Below are 14,362 nucleotides of genomic sequence, written 5' to 3' on the forward strand. Positions count from 1 at the left end.
ATTTAAATGAGCATTCTGACGTGATGCTTATGTGTTTTGATGTTAGATGGCATACGCATGCGTTTAAAGTGCCTATGTATACAATCGAGAACATTTCAGAATTTTATTTATAATAATAATTATTATTTTTGAGTGGATACGATTTGGTGACATGATTTGTGTTTTATAATAAAATCGAGTGAAAAGATTCTTTAACAGCAGCCCCCAAATATCTTTAAATCGTCACTTTGGGGATACGATCCGTTTCGTGATAATTTGTTAATTAAATTTATGAGAACGGCGAGAATAATCGAATTTATTAAGTTTTGCGATGTGAATTAATCAAGAATTATTTGCATGTAAAAATAACCTGCTATTATAAATATAAACAATAATTGCTATTATAAATATAAATCAACGCCAATCTTGAAGGTTAGGATTGTCACGGGATCGTTCTGTACCGAATGCGCGCGCACGCGTGTGATGGCATGATCGAATTCAAATTGTAATTTATTTATAAATCATTTTTCGTTACTTATAAAATATTGCGGAATATGAATATCGCAGAATAGAAATAGTGTAAATAACGTTAATCAGATCGAACTATCGCAAACATGTTCGGGAAAGAAGCTATTAAGCTCATAACTGAGCTCGACGTGCACGAAGATATCCGGCCGTTTAACGTAAGAATCGCAGAACAAAATTACCTCGTGTCTAGTAAACACAAATGTAACAATTACATAACATAGATGAATATTACGTTACATGTAACATTTACATCTATTTTATGTAACTGCTACAAACTGTGTTTACTGGGCGGGTATGTGCAAACTGTCTCTTTAACTCTTTTTTTCTACAGGAACAAGTAATGCGGCATGTTTTCGAAGAGATGCACGCGCTTTACGAAGCCAATTCGGTGGACAGGTATATCGCTTAATGTTAAACAGAATGACTTTATCACCTAAACATTTGGAGCAAGAGACCGACTAAGCAATGATAGAATCCAATCTCTTTGATGATTTTATTCGTTTTTATATAATTTGACTGAAATGTAAAAAATGTTACAGTAATGCAATACAGAACGACAGTAACAACGAGTTGTTACCGTCGGTGCATTTTCGACACACGGCTCTACTCAGGAACAAAAGGTGCGTCTTGGCGTATTTGTATCATCGGATGAAGCGGTTACGACAGATGCGCTGGGAGTTGGGCAGCATCCTGCCAACCGAGATCACCGCCAATCTGCTGAACGCAGAGGTACAATGGTTTCAGAACTACAACAAGTCTCTGGCCACGTACATGAGATCAATCGGAGATGATTACGGATTGAACCTGACTGTAAACATGAACCCTCCGAAGACGCTCTACGTCGAGGTAACGCGTCACTTATATTCTCGAGAATCCTGATCACTTGAAGCCATTTACGATCCGCTTCGCATGATCAATGATCGATTCTATTTCAGGTAAAGTGTCTGACAGATTTTGGTAAGCTGGAGCTGGACGATGGCGAAATTATCACGTTGAAAAAGAATACGTATCATCTCCTACCAAGAGCCACGTGCGAGCCGCTCATTAGGCAAGGCATTCTTGAGCATCATAATGTATGAGTGTTTCGTTATGGGACCAGAAACGGTCTCATCATCCACGTTATTCTTCTTTGTATTTTTACATCACATTTATATCTATTGTGTACGTTTTGTGCCAACATTGTACATCGCTGAGTGCCTTATGCGTTTCGACAATAAACGGAAATTGAAATTGCTTTTATTTAATCGTTGAATTGCACTACTACTTGCTATTACCTATTTTTCTATCGAAAACAGTGGGCGGAATTTTGGCAACGAATCTTCGGCAAAATACCGACGCCTACGAAACAGCAACTCGCCGTGTTTCCCCGTACGACGGGTTATCATCCCATAGGCGCCTGTTTTTTTTCCTGGAGAAAGTTCTAAAAAATTCCGCTACGAGCCTCCACCACAGTATAATTGTAGCGAGCGTATTATTTATTTGATTGTTATACTACATTTAAGGCAGTTTTAACGCACGAGGAACTATTACAACATTTCGGTTTAGGTGAAAATATATAAAGATGCTGACTTTATTTAACACAGACTAGAACTGATTACTTAATGCACGTGTGACTTATAGCGCGAGCAATTAGCTTCTCCTTGTTCTCTGATTCCTTCCAAGGCTCTCCATCTCGGTATTCGTGCTGCCCTCTCATTGGTCGGGCTAGTTCTGCCTTGTACTCCTTAGATGCCGCCACATAATGATATACAATAGGGACAAAGAGCGTCGGCACCTTTGATCTTTTTCAGCCGATCCGCCATGTCTTCGGGCGGCAAGTAGCGTATCAATAATATTAGAAACCACCGCTATCAGCAAATATTTTTAATGTGTTTTCTTAAAAAAATTACATATTTTATAAATACATAAGTAATGCATACCTTTCTTTCTCTTTTGAAAAGCGAAAAAATGATATATTATCATCATTAATCATTGTGAAAACAATTTTGCACCGCACACACTCGATGTATTCTCTTAGACATTGTTTTTAACAAAAGCACAAAACAAACAATACAATACAATATACGAATTTTTATGTTTGGTTATGTTTCTCTATCTATGTGATCACAGTTACGGAGATAATGCGCGTTCTTTACTTTGAACGGGATTGGAAGCCGCCCAAGAACATGGCCGCTGGGATGCGCAAGCAAATCTGCGCGGCTGACTCGAAAACGGGTGCTTGTCCCTACTGTGTATCCTTATACCGTGCCTCCGCTATCTTCGATTAAAAATGCGATCGGAGTATGACTCAACAATTTATCAAACGCAGCTTTATTTACGAGTAGTACGACTCAACAACGGAGTAGCCAAGATTTTTTATAAATAATTTATTCAATAGCAAATTATGGATGCAAGCTTTTTCTCAGTATAAAATTACGACGTGAGATATGAAAAATGAGAGCGAAAAACAGTGTTGAATAGAATTTTGAACAGAAATATCTATATGTTGACAGAGTATCGCCACATAACCACACGTGTAGCAGTTGCCAATTGGTACGTCCGATGATCGTATGATGTGAACCAGCCTAATGTTGCAATTCACCGGCGTGATTTTTACTATTTGAGAATAATGTGCTTTTGAACAATGTCAAGAAATCTAAAGGAGTCTTGATACATATACGTACAGTGGATATTTTATGTATTCAAAAGAGTATTGTTCTTTTTTTAAGTTAAAAGTATATTTATCGCTATGGATAAAAAATTAGCTTGCAATACATTAACGTAAGTTCAGCATAATTTAGCACTTTGTTCACTATTTTATTTAACATTATTTTCAACACGTTACAATTAATAGATATATTTGAGATGTTTTTAATAAATATACTTAACATCTGTAATCAGAATTTAACATATTATCCAAGTCGAAATTGACAAATTCTTACGCACAGAGCAGAAGAATTGTTATGTAGCAGAGGTATAAAAAGTTGCATACTGGAGGAATGCGAAAAATCTTTGAAAACTTTGCCCAAAAGTGGAAAGAAGCATTTCGAACCTAATCATTCTTGGCTGGAGGATGTTCAGATTGAAAAGGAACTTAAAAATCGTAAAGATCTGTTAAACATTGAAAGAGTTGAAAGAATCTCAGAATTAGCTAGTGCGGAATGGATGCCAGTGCAAAAGAAAGCGCTTGTTACCAAGAGATCTGGGCAGGACTGGGGCAATTTTGGCCTGGAAAAAAATGGTTCGTTGTACTTGCTAGCGGAGGAGGCATTATTTCTTTTAGAAACGGTATGGCTTTCATACTTTATATAATTATTGTTATATGTTTTAGAAATTTCCTTTATTACTTAAATTATTTAAACAAAATGCTTATTACTTTACGTTAATAAATAAGAGTAAATTTTATTTAAAAATGATGTGTTGCAGAATTGTCTTGAACTTATTTGGAATGGAGTACCATGTTCAATTCAACAAGCCTACGAGATCTTGATTGATGATACAGTTTGTACTCTAGAAGAATACCGAGTTTATAGCCAGTTAACACGCTACGGCTATCGTATACAGCGTTACATTTACGAAGATTTTGAAAAGGGCAGTAGATCAGATGAGTCTGCCTCTGCTAAACGGAAAATTATTGTCGAGCCCGAAAATGGACTGAGAATGTGCGATAATCAGTTACATAGTCAACAATCTACGGTGCAATCAAATGAACCTTTGATAAGATTGGACAAATCTTGTATCAGTCTTAACACAAAAAATCACCAGGATACTCTGCTGAAAGAACCTGTGGAACAAGTTGTGCATGACGTGGTAGATCATCTCTTGCATAGCGTAGATAGTCAGAAAAATATAAATATTCCAGTCACTTTCGACACGGCAGAAAGCAACGCAATGGAAATCGACAAAGATAGCGAAGAGAAAAATCGGAATTCTAAACCTGAAATAATCTCTGATGAGACCTTGTTGTGCAATATCAAAATCCTCAGAGATGCAGCGTGCAATTCCAACAGCGAAGCTGTCAAAACGTCAAAATGGCCGGGCACTCGCATCCAGCGCAACGTCAAGTTGTTACCTAAAAGAAGCGATAAGGTGTCACCCCCTGAGATTTCAATAATCGATTCCAGTTCCACGAGTGAGAGTACCAGATGTGTCGAGAAACGGAAGACATACATGCCAGACGAGTTGTTGCACAAAAAATCAAAGCTTGAGGTAAAACATTACCAATATTAATTATTAATAATTAATTACATACATTACAAATTATTTGGTGAATGTTACGCATACGTAACTGACGAATTTCTTTAGGTGATTGATTTATCCGATGACGAGGTTCAGGAATTACCACATCCGGTGACGAGAATGGATATCTTGAACACGCTACCAAATGTTGCCTTGCAAGTGGACATCAAGGAGAAAATTTCCAGGCGATACATACCGCATAATATAAGACCTCGAAAGACTGTTTACGAGTACAACCGAGCAAGCATATCTCGTATGCAGGAGAACGACAGAAGGGCGCGACAGAGTTGCAAGGATATCAGAAACAACGGCAGGCAGAATACGTCTAAGTTTAGCAGTCCTGTTGCCATCAGCAGTCAAGGCAACTCGCTTCATAGACAACGCTCGCATTCACCCTTCTGCGATTCGCCGCGGGCGTTCTATCAGATGCACGGGACGAATGTCGGCTTGCCTTACGCGTATAGATTTCCGTACAATTGCCCGGACTTTTACATGCAGAACAGGATCACGCAGAATGTATTTCACAATCTGTTCGTCGCGTTCGGGAATCACGGGAACGTCGTTCAGCAGAGCCGAAGCCTTACCATACAGATGAATAATTTTGCGATACCGTTCATGGGCGGATATCGAGCGAGACACTTTTTCGCGGAGAATCAACACTTCCGGCCCAGTCCTTATCAGAACTTCCTGTGGCAACAACGCTTCTGTCAGCGGAGAACGACGGAGAACGCAATGACGTACAGCTCTGGGCATTCTTTCGCGAGACGGCAACACAGCGAAGCTAGCAGGAACCGAAGCAGTAGCCGTGAGGCTGTTAATCGACCCTCGTTCACGACCCGTCACGGAGCTACCTCCTGGACGGAATTGAAGAGGAAGTGGTCCGAGGAGAAAACCATTACGATCGACGATGAAGATTACCAGAGCAATAATCAGAACGAGGATGAATGCGACGAAGTCGTGAAGCTCATAAATCCACTGCTCGGTCCAAAAAACACCTCCTCACTGGCAGAGATCTTCAGCAAGCTCGCTATAATAAAACCAGCGCCGGAGAGACTAGTCAGGAGGAAGAAGAGCAAGTACAAGATATCGTACAACGTGTACTCTTGTACTCAACATTATAGAAAGGCAAATCCCGGCCAACCGTTGTATAGTCTAGTAGTAATAAGGTATTTTATCTTAAAGCTTTTATCAGTGAGAGAAATATGCTTTTGAACGTTATTATTGAATTAACATATTTATTATATTCAATTAGTTGTCACATTGGCGATACTCAAGAATTTTGACCTGAATTTTCTAGGAAAGAGAACTCGTTCCTTCAACCGGTCGAGTTGAATCGTCTGCAACAGGATGCAAAGGGCCAGATAGTATTAGCGTACGTGTCGATGTCGATATCGTACATTCAGCCAGGTATTATAACGATGCCAAATGTAACGTAATGGTTTATATTGTATTCCGGCTGATTGACCGTTTGGAATGAAATCCGCAGCGCGGATCCGTCCGCTTACTGAATTGAAGATTGTAAATTATCACGTCTGTATTGATTGTAAATCTAAAGACGAAAACTTTTACATAATAAATTTTTACATGCTTATAAAAAATACTTCTTCCTCTGCGTTGAGAAAAAGAAGAGAAGAAAATGATAAATTATCAATAAGTGAGCGCCTGGTATGTTTATAATTCACGGTTCCCCGAATGAGGATTCTGTAGTCTCTCCTATCGACCTCGATCCATAATCATATCTTAAAGAGAGAGAAAGAGAGGGAGAATAAGAGATAATATACATGACGTTAGAGTTTAACACAGTAAAAAGAAAATTAATAAAATAAAATAAAAGACAAGACGGAAATGAAAATTCAGCTTAAGGGAAGAGACTCGTTGTTCGATCTATGGAGAACGGTCATTTCCAAGCGGGTGAGCGGCGTGTTGCGGTGCAGTCATGCAGCTGCGACGTGCGTTCTAAACGGTGTTTGTGTTGTTTTCTACTGCGATATTCATAATAAGCGGTCGCTTTGAATTACGAGAATGGAGCGATCCACGAGGAAGAGAAAGCGAAGTGCAAATCCTGTCAAATCTCAGGATAATAACACGGAGCAAAGCTGTGAGAACTCGTTGGATTTGAACGTCTACTTAACCTATGATGTCCTGAGAATGCTCTTTCAGTATTTAAACGGCCGAGACTTATCCAACGCCGCGATGGTTTGCAGGTACGATTTCCTTTCGACAGGATCCGTGATCCTTCATTTCTTGAATACAGATAAAGGAATTGCTAGAAACTTGAAAGAGTTGCTTGTAAACATGAGTAACTTTGCCTGTAAATAAGTCCCTGAGTGTTTTCGTTGTTTCCTTACTTTTGAGAGTTTGCACATAAATTATTAACAGTAATATTATATAACAAAAAAACAAATGCTTAAATTATGCCTTGAACCATGCGTATATTATATTAAAAAATAATTTAAGGTGAATGTAGTAAAGATTTAAAAGTGCATATAATGTTTTTCAGATCTTGGTCAGAAGCTGCGAGTAACGAACATTGCACGAGAGGACCCGTCTGTTTTATAGGAGATTACTCTGAATGCAGTCAAGTTGAACATCAAATCAGAGATTTATATATTAAACCACGTTTAGGAATTCTTTTTATGCCTAGAATTCCTGAAAATTTAAAAGGTATATATTACATTTTTACTTTTTATTTATTCCTACGTTGGAATTATTAAAACCAATCTCTTTTTACTTCTTTTCAAGGACATATCGATAGAACAGTTCCTTCAGATTGCGAAATCGTAATACTTTATGTCCCAGGAATTATTATAAATAACGAGGAAATGGAAGATTGCCTGTATCCAAAGGTCGTATGCACATTTTTACCAGAAATTCCAAATGTGAGTATTAACACGTGTCAAGTGATAAAATTGAATAGCAGAAAAGGGTACGCTGCAGTTGAAGAATTAAACAAGATGATAAGTCGTGTACCCAAAGTGAATCATGAGACGTCCACGTGTTTAATGCTCTTTTGCAATGATTCGGCTCGTGAAATAGCAAACGTCATGATTTCAGCTCTAAAGAAAAGGTAAATTATGCTTATATAATCCAAGCAACAATTTTGTTTATAATAAATTATTATATGTGTATTTCTCCAAGATGGTATGCAACAATTACTTGATATTTTCTCATATGCTGGTATCTTTTCATATTTATCCAGTCACGACGACAAGATATGTTCCGTGTGGGGTGGCGTGGTGGATATCAGTTACGTGCACAATTCCGACTGGCAAGTGCCATATTGCATCGCCGTTCTCATCTCTGGTGCGATACGAACGTGGTCCACGATCATCGACGTGAAGTGCAATACGAAGGAGGTGATTGAGAACAGATTAAAATCGTTCAAGGACCGGATCAAGTTGAAGAAGCATTCCATAGGATTTATGTTTGTGTGCACGGCACGCGGGAGTGCCATGCACGGGAAGGAAAACGTGGAATCAACGATATTCAAAACGCTTTTCCCTAACGTACCTCTGGTCGGCTGCTTCGGCGATGGCGAGTTTGGGAAAAACACGATGGACATCGATGACGCAAAGGAAGGTGAGTTACTCGTGACTCCCACCTCGACGAGAATCTCCTTCGCGAGTCTTATATATTTTTTTTATTTCAGAAACTTCTGTAAATAAACAAAGAAACAGTGGCAGAAACAAGCATAGTCGTCGTAAGGATGTATGGTATAATGAATTCTCTACGGTTTTTATGATACTTACCTATGGTTAATGTTTCAAGATCAAAGTTGTAAAATTTATGTGATAATATATTATTATAATGTTCATAATGATGCACGCGTATTTTGTAGTCTTTCCGTTGCTTCTCTGACATATATGTGAATTTTAAACGATGCCAATTATACCGAACGAGCGATCAGCCATATATCAAGGAAGTAATGCAAATAAACCAAGATATCCTTGGCTTGCTTCATAGCGCTTGTAATGTTATCGGTTAACCAGCCGGTTTTGTAACGCTGAGTTGGCGCCGATTGCGCGCGATATGCTCGTCATTCAATTCAATGAACGAACTTGCAGCCTGCTGCACGTAATTATAATCGCGGAACTTGCTTGATAGTACTTCCGCGCTCGCGATACAACGTACGAGATAAAACGAGGGTAAAAACTAGGTCAAATAAAAGGGTGCCGGTGTCTTATCACGGATACCTCGAAGATTTAAACACGAGTCTTCACCTCGTCGTACTAGTAATACAATTATCACGGCTGTTCGTGAGTAAAGTTCTGGTGCGAGCTTTATGCGGCTCGCAATTGTGAACGAATTCGCCTGATATTTATAACGGAATTATAATTAAAAAGTATTATAACGCCGCTAAAATGTTATTAAATCTATTGTCGAAAGAAATCATCATGCTCGTTGTACTGTGTTATCCTGCGCATTCGAAACAATGGGAAAGCGGTTTGCGCCAGAGATATGACGGCTATGGAGAAGATTGGATATTCATGCCTGATGGTAACGGACAGCCTCAAGTAGCGGTGTTAAAGCTCCAAGACAGTGAAATAAGAAGCGTGTTAGAAGGCTCGGAAATAGCTTACATAATCTATACTCGGTATTCCATTGCAATGTGCATAATACTTTGCCAACCATTCGGATTACATACTTAAGTGTTAGGCATCACGAAACGCATGCAATAACACACGTCTTTATTTTACGAGTTGTGTCATTTCTATAATATATAATTTAATAATTAAAATTTGAAAATACAATTTATCATATGTCTTGAAAAACATGTAAAGAACAAAGTGTATTCAGTACAAAGTATACAGTCATTCAGCTATATCCTATAAAATTGAAATCTCTTTAAGTAATGTGTCAACGAAGTACTGCGCCGCATTATTCGTTAATTATGCGTTTTAATCCTTTTAAGATCTGGTCCAAAAGAAGGCACGCGAGTGACCCTAAATGATACCGCGAGTCTTGATAGTTCTGATTTTAGACCCACACGGAAAACAAAATTTATAACGCACGGATGGAAATCGAGTGCCTCGGCTTCCGATTTATTGAATATGAAAGAAGGTGATATATTTATGAAATAAAACATTTTTTATACATATATAAACAGCGTTCCTACCTCGTGAAAAATTAGTTTATTAAAATTAAATGAGAGATAAAGTTTCCCGAATAATTTATGTCATTTCAAACAGCTTTCTTAACTCACGGCGATTATAACGTTATTCTCATGGATTGGGAGCCTTTGGCCGCAAGCACGTTTTATTTGGGACCGATGCGTAATACCGTTCGAGTCGGAAATGATGCCGGCAATTTTATCGATTTTTTGGTGAAAGAGACTGATTTGAAAACAGAGAACGTTCATTTTATCGGTATGTTGCGCGTACAATATAATAATGCGATTAATAAGAGCACTTTTGTCACTTTCAGTATTTGTCACTTTGTCAATTTGCAAGGTCATTCTCTTGGAGCACACGTGGCTGGGAACGCGGGTAGTGCGACTACTTCTGGTAAGTTGAGCCGAGTTACTGGTTTGGACCCAGCGCTGCCGGGATTTCATATGCTTTCCTCCGAGAAAACTCGACTGGATCCCAGTGACGCGGCATTCGTCGATGTCATACACTCCTGTGGAGGTGTGTTGGGCTTTCTTCAACCGCTGGGAAAAGTTGACTTCTATCCAAACGCCGGTACGGCAGTTCAACCCGGATGTTGCTGCGCTCCCGAAATAATGGGTAAAGTATCTCCGCTCTGTTCAAGTCTAGCTTCCTATCATCACAAGGACGTCGTCCTTATCACGATATATTAGGGGTGTGATTTAGTTTTGAGGGTTTTTTTTGCTCAAAAACGCATGTATTTAAATATGATAATGAATGAATACCTTAATCAAAATATTTTCCTTCGTTTTCTATAACTTTTTCCCATCTTTCTGGCAAGAGATGGATTCCACCACGATAAAATCACTCTTCTTTTCAGTCGATCCATTCGTCGACGATTCTCGCACTTCTTCGAAATTATGAAAGTGTGTATCCTCTAAAGCGTGTTGCATCGACCGGAACAAATAATAATCGCATGGAGCAATGTCCGGAGAAGACTTGCCATTCAAGCTCTAATAGTGTTTGTTTCACTGATAACGCAACGTGAGGTCGAGCGTTGTCACGAAGAAGAATCACTTTCCGTCGTTTACTCGCAATTGCTGGTCGTTTTTGGTCCAATGCTTGCTTCAACTTGTACAATTGGTGTCGATAACGATCAGCCGTGACAGTCTCATGCGGATTTAACAGCCTATACCTTCTTCATCCCACCAAATACAGAGCATTACTTTTCAACCGTGAATATTGCGTCTCGGAGTGGATGTTGATGGTTCGCCTGGATCCACCCATGATTTTCTGCGTTTCGGATTATCAAAATAGATCCACTTTTCATCCTCAGTAACAATCCGAGACAAAAGACTTCTTTTTTTGCCTGGCGATCAACGAAATGCAAATGTTCAACCGGTTCGCAATGGCACTTTCCGATAATTCATGTCGAACCCATTTCCCTTCTTTCTGAATTTTTCCCATTTCATGTAAATGTTTAGTAACTGTTGTACGATCAACATTTAATGCTCTGGCAAGTTCTGAAGTGGATTGTGTTGGATTTTCGTGCAATAATGCTTGCAAATCTGCATTTTCAAGCTTTCTTGGTTGTCCCGAGCGTTCTTTGTCCTTCACATCGGTATCACCACTTTTAAAGCGTCTAAACCAGTATTCACACGTCTTAATTGATGGGGCAGAATCACCATAAGTTTCCACAAGAATTCTATAACCCTCAGCCGCAGTTTTCTTTTGATTAAAAAACAAAAGCAACGCATGTCGAAAATGCTGTTTCGGAAGTTGCATTTTTACGATGATATAAACACGACTGTTATTGCATCTATTGCTATAATGCTACTAAATGTCATGGATAATGTCAAGACTGTAAGAAACAAGTTATCAGAAACAGCTATTGGAACAAACTGACACTACAGTCATCTGTTGCAACACCCTCAAAACTAAATCACACTCCTAATATTTGCAGAGGCCTGCAGTCATGGACGGTCGTACAAATACTTCACGGAGAGCATCAATTCGAAGACCGGGCTGCTGGCCGCAAAGTGTGATAATTGGGACTCGTACATGGCGGGCAAATGTGCCAAATCGCAAGTAGTGCTCATGGGAGAGCACGTCGATCAGACCGCTGAGGGCCTGTTCTTCCTCAGAACGAGATCGGACCCACCTTACGCATACATACCGAAAGTAACCGATAACAATGTGTGAAATAAAAATGATAATACGAATACAATACAGAGTTTTTCAGGACGTGTTTTAAAAGTAAACGTTATCTTGCAACTCGTTTTGCTGATGACAGGAAAAATCACAAATATAAAATATTTGTCTTTAATAAATAGTAATTGCTCTTTACACGTGACTGAGAGGGGTATAATAAACATAGCAACAAACGGATATTCTTAGATATTACGACCTTCTACCCTGCCTCCAAACAGTTTGTAAAGCTTTGCACAGCATTTTCTGCTACTTCTTCAAGCACCTGCTTTATTCGCGACAGTTAAGAAACGAGCAGCACCAACAATACTTAACATCTAGATTGGTTTGTACAGCAAAGTCGTCACATATTTTTTGCGATAACGATGTGTGGCCGACAGGACCATGACGCTGTCCTTAATGCTTAGGGCATAAAGATGATTCAGCATAACGTGATTCGGTTCAGGTAGAAGAGTAGGTTCGCACTGTAAAAATAGGCAGAAGAATACGCAGTAGCGGAAAATGTTTCGCTGAACTTTGCCTGAGGTATTTACAGCTTCCACCAATATAGCCTCTTTCAACTTACGGAAAGCGGTGTGTCCTTGTTAAGAATTACTTGCAGTAAATGCGGTGGCAATATAGGCGGTCCAGCTACCTTCTCCCAAGGCTTATGCGGCGGGATTTCTTGCCCATATTCTGTCTGCGCACTGTTGGTAACACCTTCGCTGTCCTTTGCGAGAGCCTGGAATACCTCAAAGTCGGATTTCCTTACAGACACTAAATTGTTCTTGGAGCCCATGCCATTGTCCACAATTTTCTGTAATATAAATATAAATTTTTGCATTTTACATGCTGCGTACATTATTAAATTCACATCAAAATTAACATCTTACCAGTCCAGGATCATGTCTCCATTCACCATCAACGAAAAATTTGTACTGATGCTCTCCCTCTGGCAGGTCAATTATTGTAACAAAATCACCGTGGCTCTTCACCATTGGCAACGTCTTCCACCCAGTAAATGTCCCGCTAATGAACACTTGCTTTCCTCCTCCTTCCCACTTGAAGACAGTCGGTAGCACCTTACTATCAGTGACTTTTGTTCCTTCGGAGACAGTGTTGGACCTTGGTCGCTGCGATCCAAAATCTTCTCCATCTTGTTGACTATTCTGTTGACACATATTTATGTAATATAACATGATATTTATAATACAGTGCTTTAATTGTACCTTTGTAAAATATGATTCTTCTTCCTCGTGGGAAGACTGAAAGACAAGTTTCTGACTGGGTTTTTTGTCGAATACAAATGCTTGGCCTTCCTTCCCTGGCGAGGGTGGAGGATGATCTTTGCTATGTCGATGCTCCCTATCCCTCACTGAACTACCATGATGATGACTAACGGGCTGATTGCTTCCTGCATTACCCATTGTTACAGCCAAGAACTAAACAGGTACAAATATATCTGGTGTCACATCTTCAGCAAATAATTCCAGACTTCATATATTTACAATGAATATCATTACACAATACATCACACACACATTACACAGTGACATAACGAGATTTCTATGAGGTTAAAATAAAAAATATTCAGTGTGTTTTCAATTTGATCTTCGAATTTGATTTTTATTTAGCATAAAACATGAAAAACTGCTTTATAGGTTAGTTAACAACGATATTACGTTCTTCTATATATACGTGAAAGGATTAATAATAATCAGAAATGAGCATACAAAAGAACAGAAATATACAATTATTTAATACGTCTGCGTTTGTAAAAGCATGTGACGATGAATTTACTGAACAATCTCACACACAACGAGTAATCTACAAAGCGACCTTACTCGCAATGATCTCTGATGCCGTTCGATATGTTATGCGCCGACAACAAATCGGAGACGCAAACTTTCTTTAGTGGTATTAAAGTTGAATCGATGAAACTTCGCACTTCTACACGCTCCTTCGTTCCTACAAACATTTAAATCGTCCCGAAGGCCATGCACGAAGCACAGAATAAAACATTTTGTTTGTGATTGCACACAGTTAACTGCACAGCACTGCACAGTGTCAATGATAACAAACTTTTCTGCTTGGAGGCAAAACTCAACGAAACTATCTTTGATGTTATCTTGTCAGTGGCAAGATAATGATAATATCACGCCGGTGGCGTGACGTCGAGACGCGGCGCGATACAAATCGCGCGTAGCTCTCGTTAAGGGGGGAGCCTGCTGTAGAACGCTGAAAATAAGGTATATTTTACGAATTGTTTTTGGAGAAACTATACAGCGGATCATTATAAAACTTTGATGCATTTATTAGTACATGTTTAAAGATAAAAAAAATTATTTTTTTATTTGAATGTA

The 14,362-nt window shown here is 39.0% G+C and overlaps 5 protein-coding genes and 1 long non-coding RNA gene across 9 annotated transcripts; 4 read left to right on the top strand and 2 right to left on the bottom strand.

The window, feature by feature from the left end:
* The first annotated feature begins 39 nt into the window (after window positions 1-39).
* Window positions 40-1,743, top strand: LOC105287662 (DNA replication complex GINS protein PSF1). The gene is made up of 4 exons (XM_011353342.3): window positions 40-662; window positions 839-903; window positions 1,047-1,353; window positions 1,443-1,743. Exons 1-4 carry the CDS (start codon window positions 594-596, stop codon window positions 1,584-1,586), a joined length of 585 nt encoding a protein of 194 aa, XP_011351644.1. The 5' UTR covers window positions 40-593; the 3' UTR covers window positions 1,587-1,743.
* On the bottom strand, window positions 1,674-2,609 carry LOC113562027. The gene is made up of 2 exons (XR_003406582.1): window positions 2,427-2,609; window positions 1,674-2,354 (listed from the first exon to the last, which is right to left on the bottom strand). It is a non-coding gene; the product is annotated as an uncharacterized LOC113562027 (long non-coding RNA).
* A 153-nt stretch (window positions 2,610-2,762) lies between these two features.
* Window positions 2,763-6,323, top strand: LOC105287661. 2 transcript variants are annotated; one of them, XM_011353341.3, is made up of 6 exons: window positions 2,763-2,926; window positions 3,000-3,267; window positions 3,435-3,774; window positions 3,913-4,695; window positions 4,792-5,891; window positions 6,023-6,323. In XM_011353341.3, the coding sequence occupies exons 2-6, from the start codon at window positions 3,236-3,238 to the stop codon at window positions 6,159-6,161; spliced, it is 2,394 nt and encodes a 797-aa protein (XP_011351643.1). In that variant the 5' UTR covers window positions 2,763-2,926; window positions 3,000-3,235; the 3' UTR covers window positions 6,162-6,323. The 2 variants fall into 2 exon arrangements, with proteins under 2 accessions (XP_011351643.1, XP_026825311.1); XM_026969510.1 differs by having other exon boundaries at window positions 2,763-3,267; window positions 3,440-3,774.
* A 221-nt stretch (window positions 6,324-6,544) lies between these two features.
* On the top strand, window positions 6,545-8,545 carry LOC105287658 (F-box only protein 22). The gene is made up of 5 exons (XM_011353332.3): window positions 6,545-6,929; window positions 7,226-7,389; window positions 7,468-7,792; window positions 7,925-8,304; window positions 8,375-8,545. The coding sequence occupies exons 1-5, from the start codon at window positions 6,748-6,750 to the stop codon at window positions 8,482-8,484; spliced, it is 1,161 nt and encodes a 386-aa protein (XP_011351634.1). The 5' UTR covers window positions 6,545-6,747; the 3' UTR covers window positions 8,485-8,545.
* A 517-nt stretch (window positions 8,546-9,062) lies between these two features.
* On the top strand, window positions 9,063-12,197 carry LOC105287659 (pancreatic triacylglycerol lipase). Its single transcript, XM_026969511.1, has 5 exons — window positions 9,063-9,319; window positions 9,638-9,786; window positions 9,915-10,091; window positions 10,176-10,451; window positions 11,776-12,197. Exons 1-5 carry the CDS (start codon window positions 9,087-9,089, stop codon window positions 12,012-12,014), a joined length of 1,074 nt encoding a protein of 357 aa, XP_026825312.1. The 5' UTR covers window positions 9,063-9,086; the 3' UTR covers window positions 12,015-12,197.
* LOC105287660 (5'-AMP-activated protein kinase subunit beta-2) lies at window positions 12,121-14,132 on the bottom strand. 3 transcript variants are annotated; one of them, XM_011353337.3, is made up of 5 exons: window positions 13,844-14,132; window positions 13,229-13,441; window positions 12,893-13,168; window positions 12,586-12,816; window positions 12,121-12,484 (listed from the first exon to the last, which is right to left on the bottom strand). In XM_011353337.3, exons 2-5 carry the CDS (start codon window positions 13,424-13,426, stop codon window positions 12,338-12,340), a joined length of 852 nt encoding a protein of 283 aa, XP_011351639.1. In that variant the 5' UTR covers window positions 13,427-13,441; window positions 13,844-14,132; the 3' UTR covers window positions 12,121-12,337. The 3 variants fall into 3 exon arrangements, with proteins under 3 accessions (XP_011351639.1, XP_011351640.1, XP_011351641.1); XM_011353338.3 differs by lacking the exon at window positions 13,844-14,132 and adding an exon at window positions 13,764-13,825; XM_011353339.2 differs by lacking the exon at window positions 13,844-14,132 and adding an exon at window positions 13,751-13,769.
* Between the last annotated feature and the right edge of the window lie 230 nt (window positions 14,133-14,362).

This window comes from Ooceraea biroi, chromosome 5 (assembly GCF_003672135.1).
Source record: "Ooceraea biroi isolate clonal line C1 chromosome 5, Obir_v5.4, whole genome shotgun sequence".
NCBI lineage: Eukaryota > Metazoa > Arthropoda > Insecta > Hymenoptera > Formicidae > Ooceraea > Ooceraea biroi.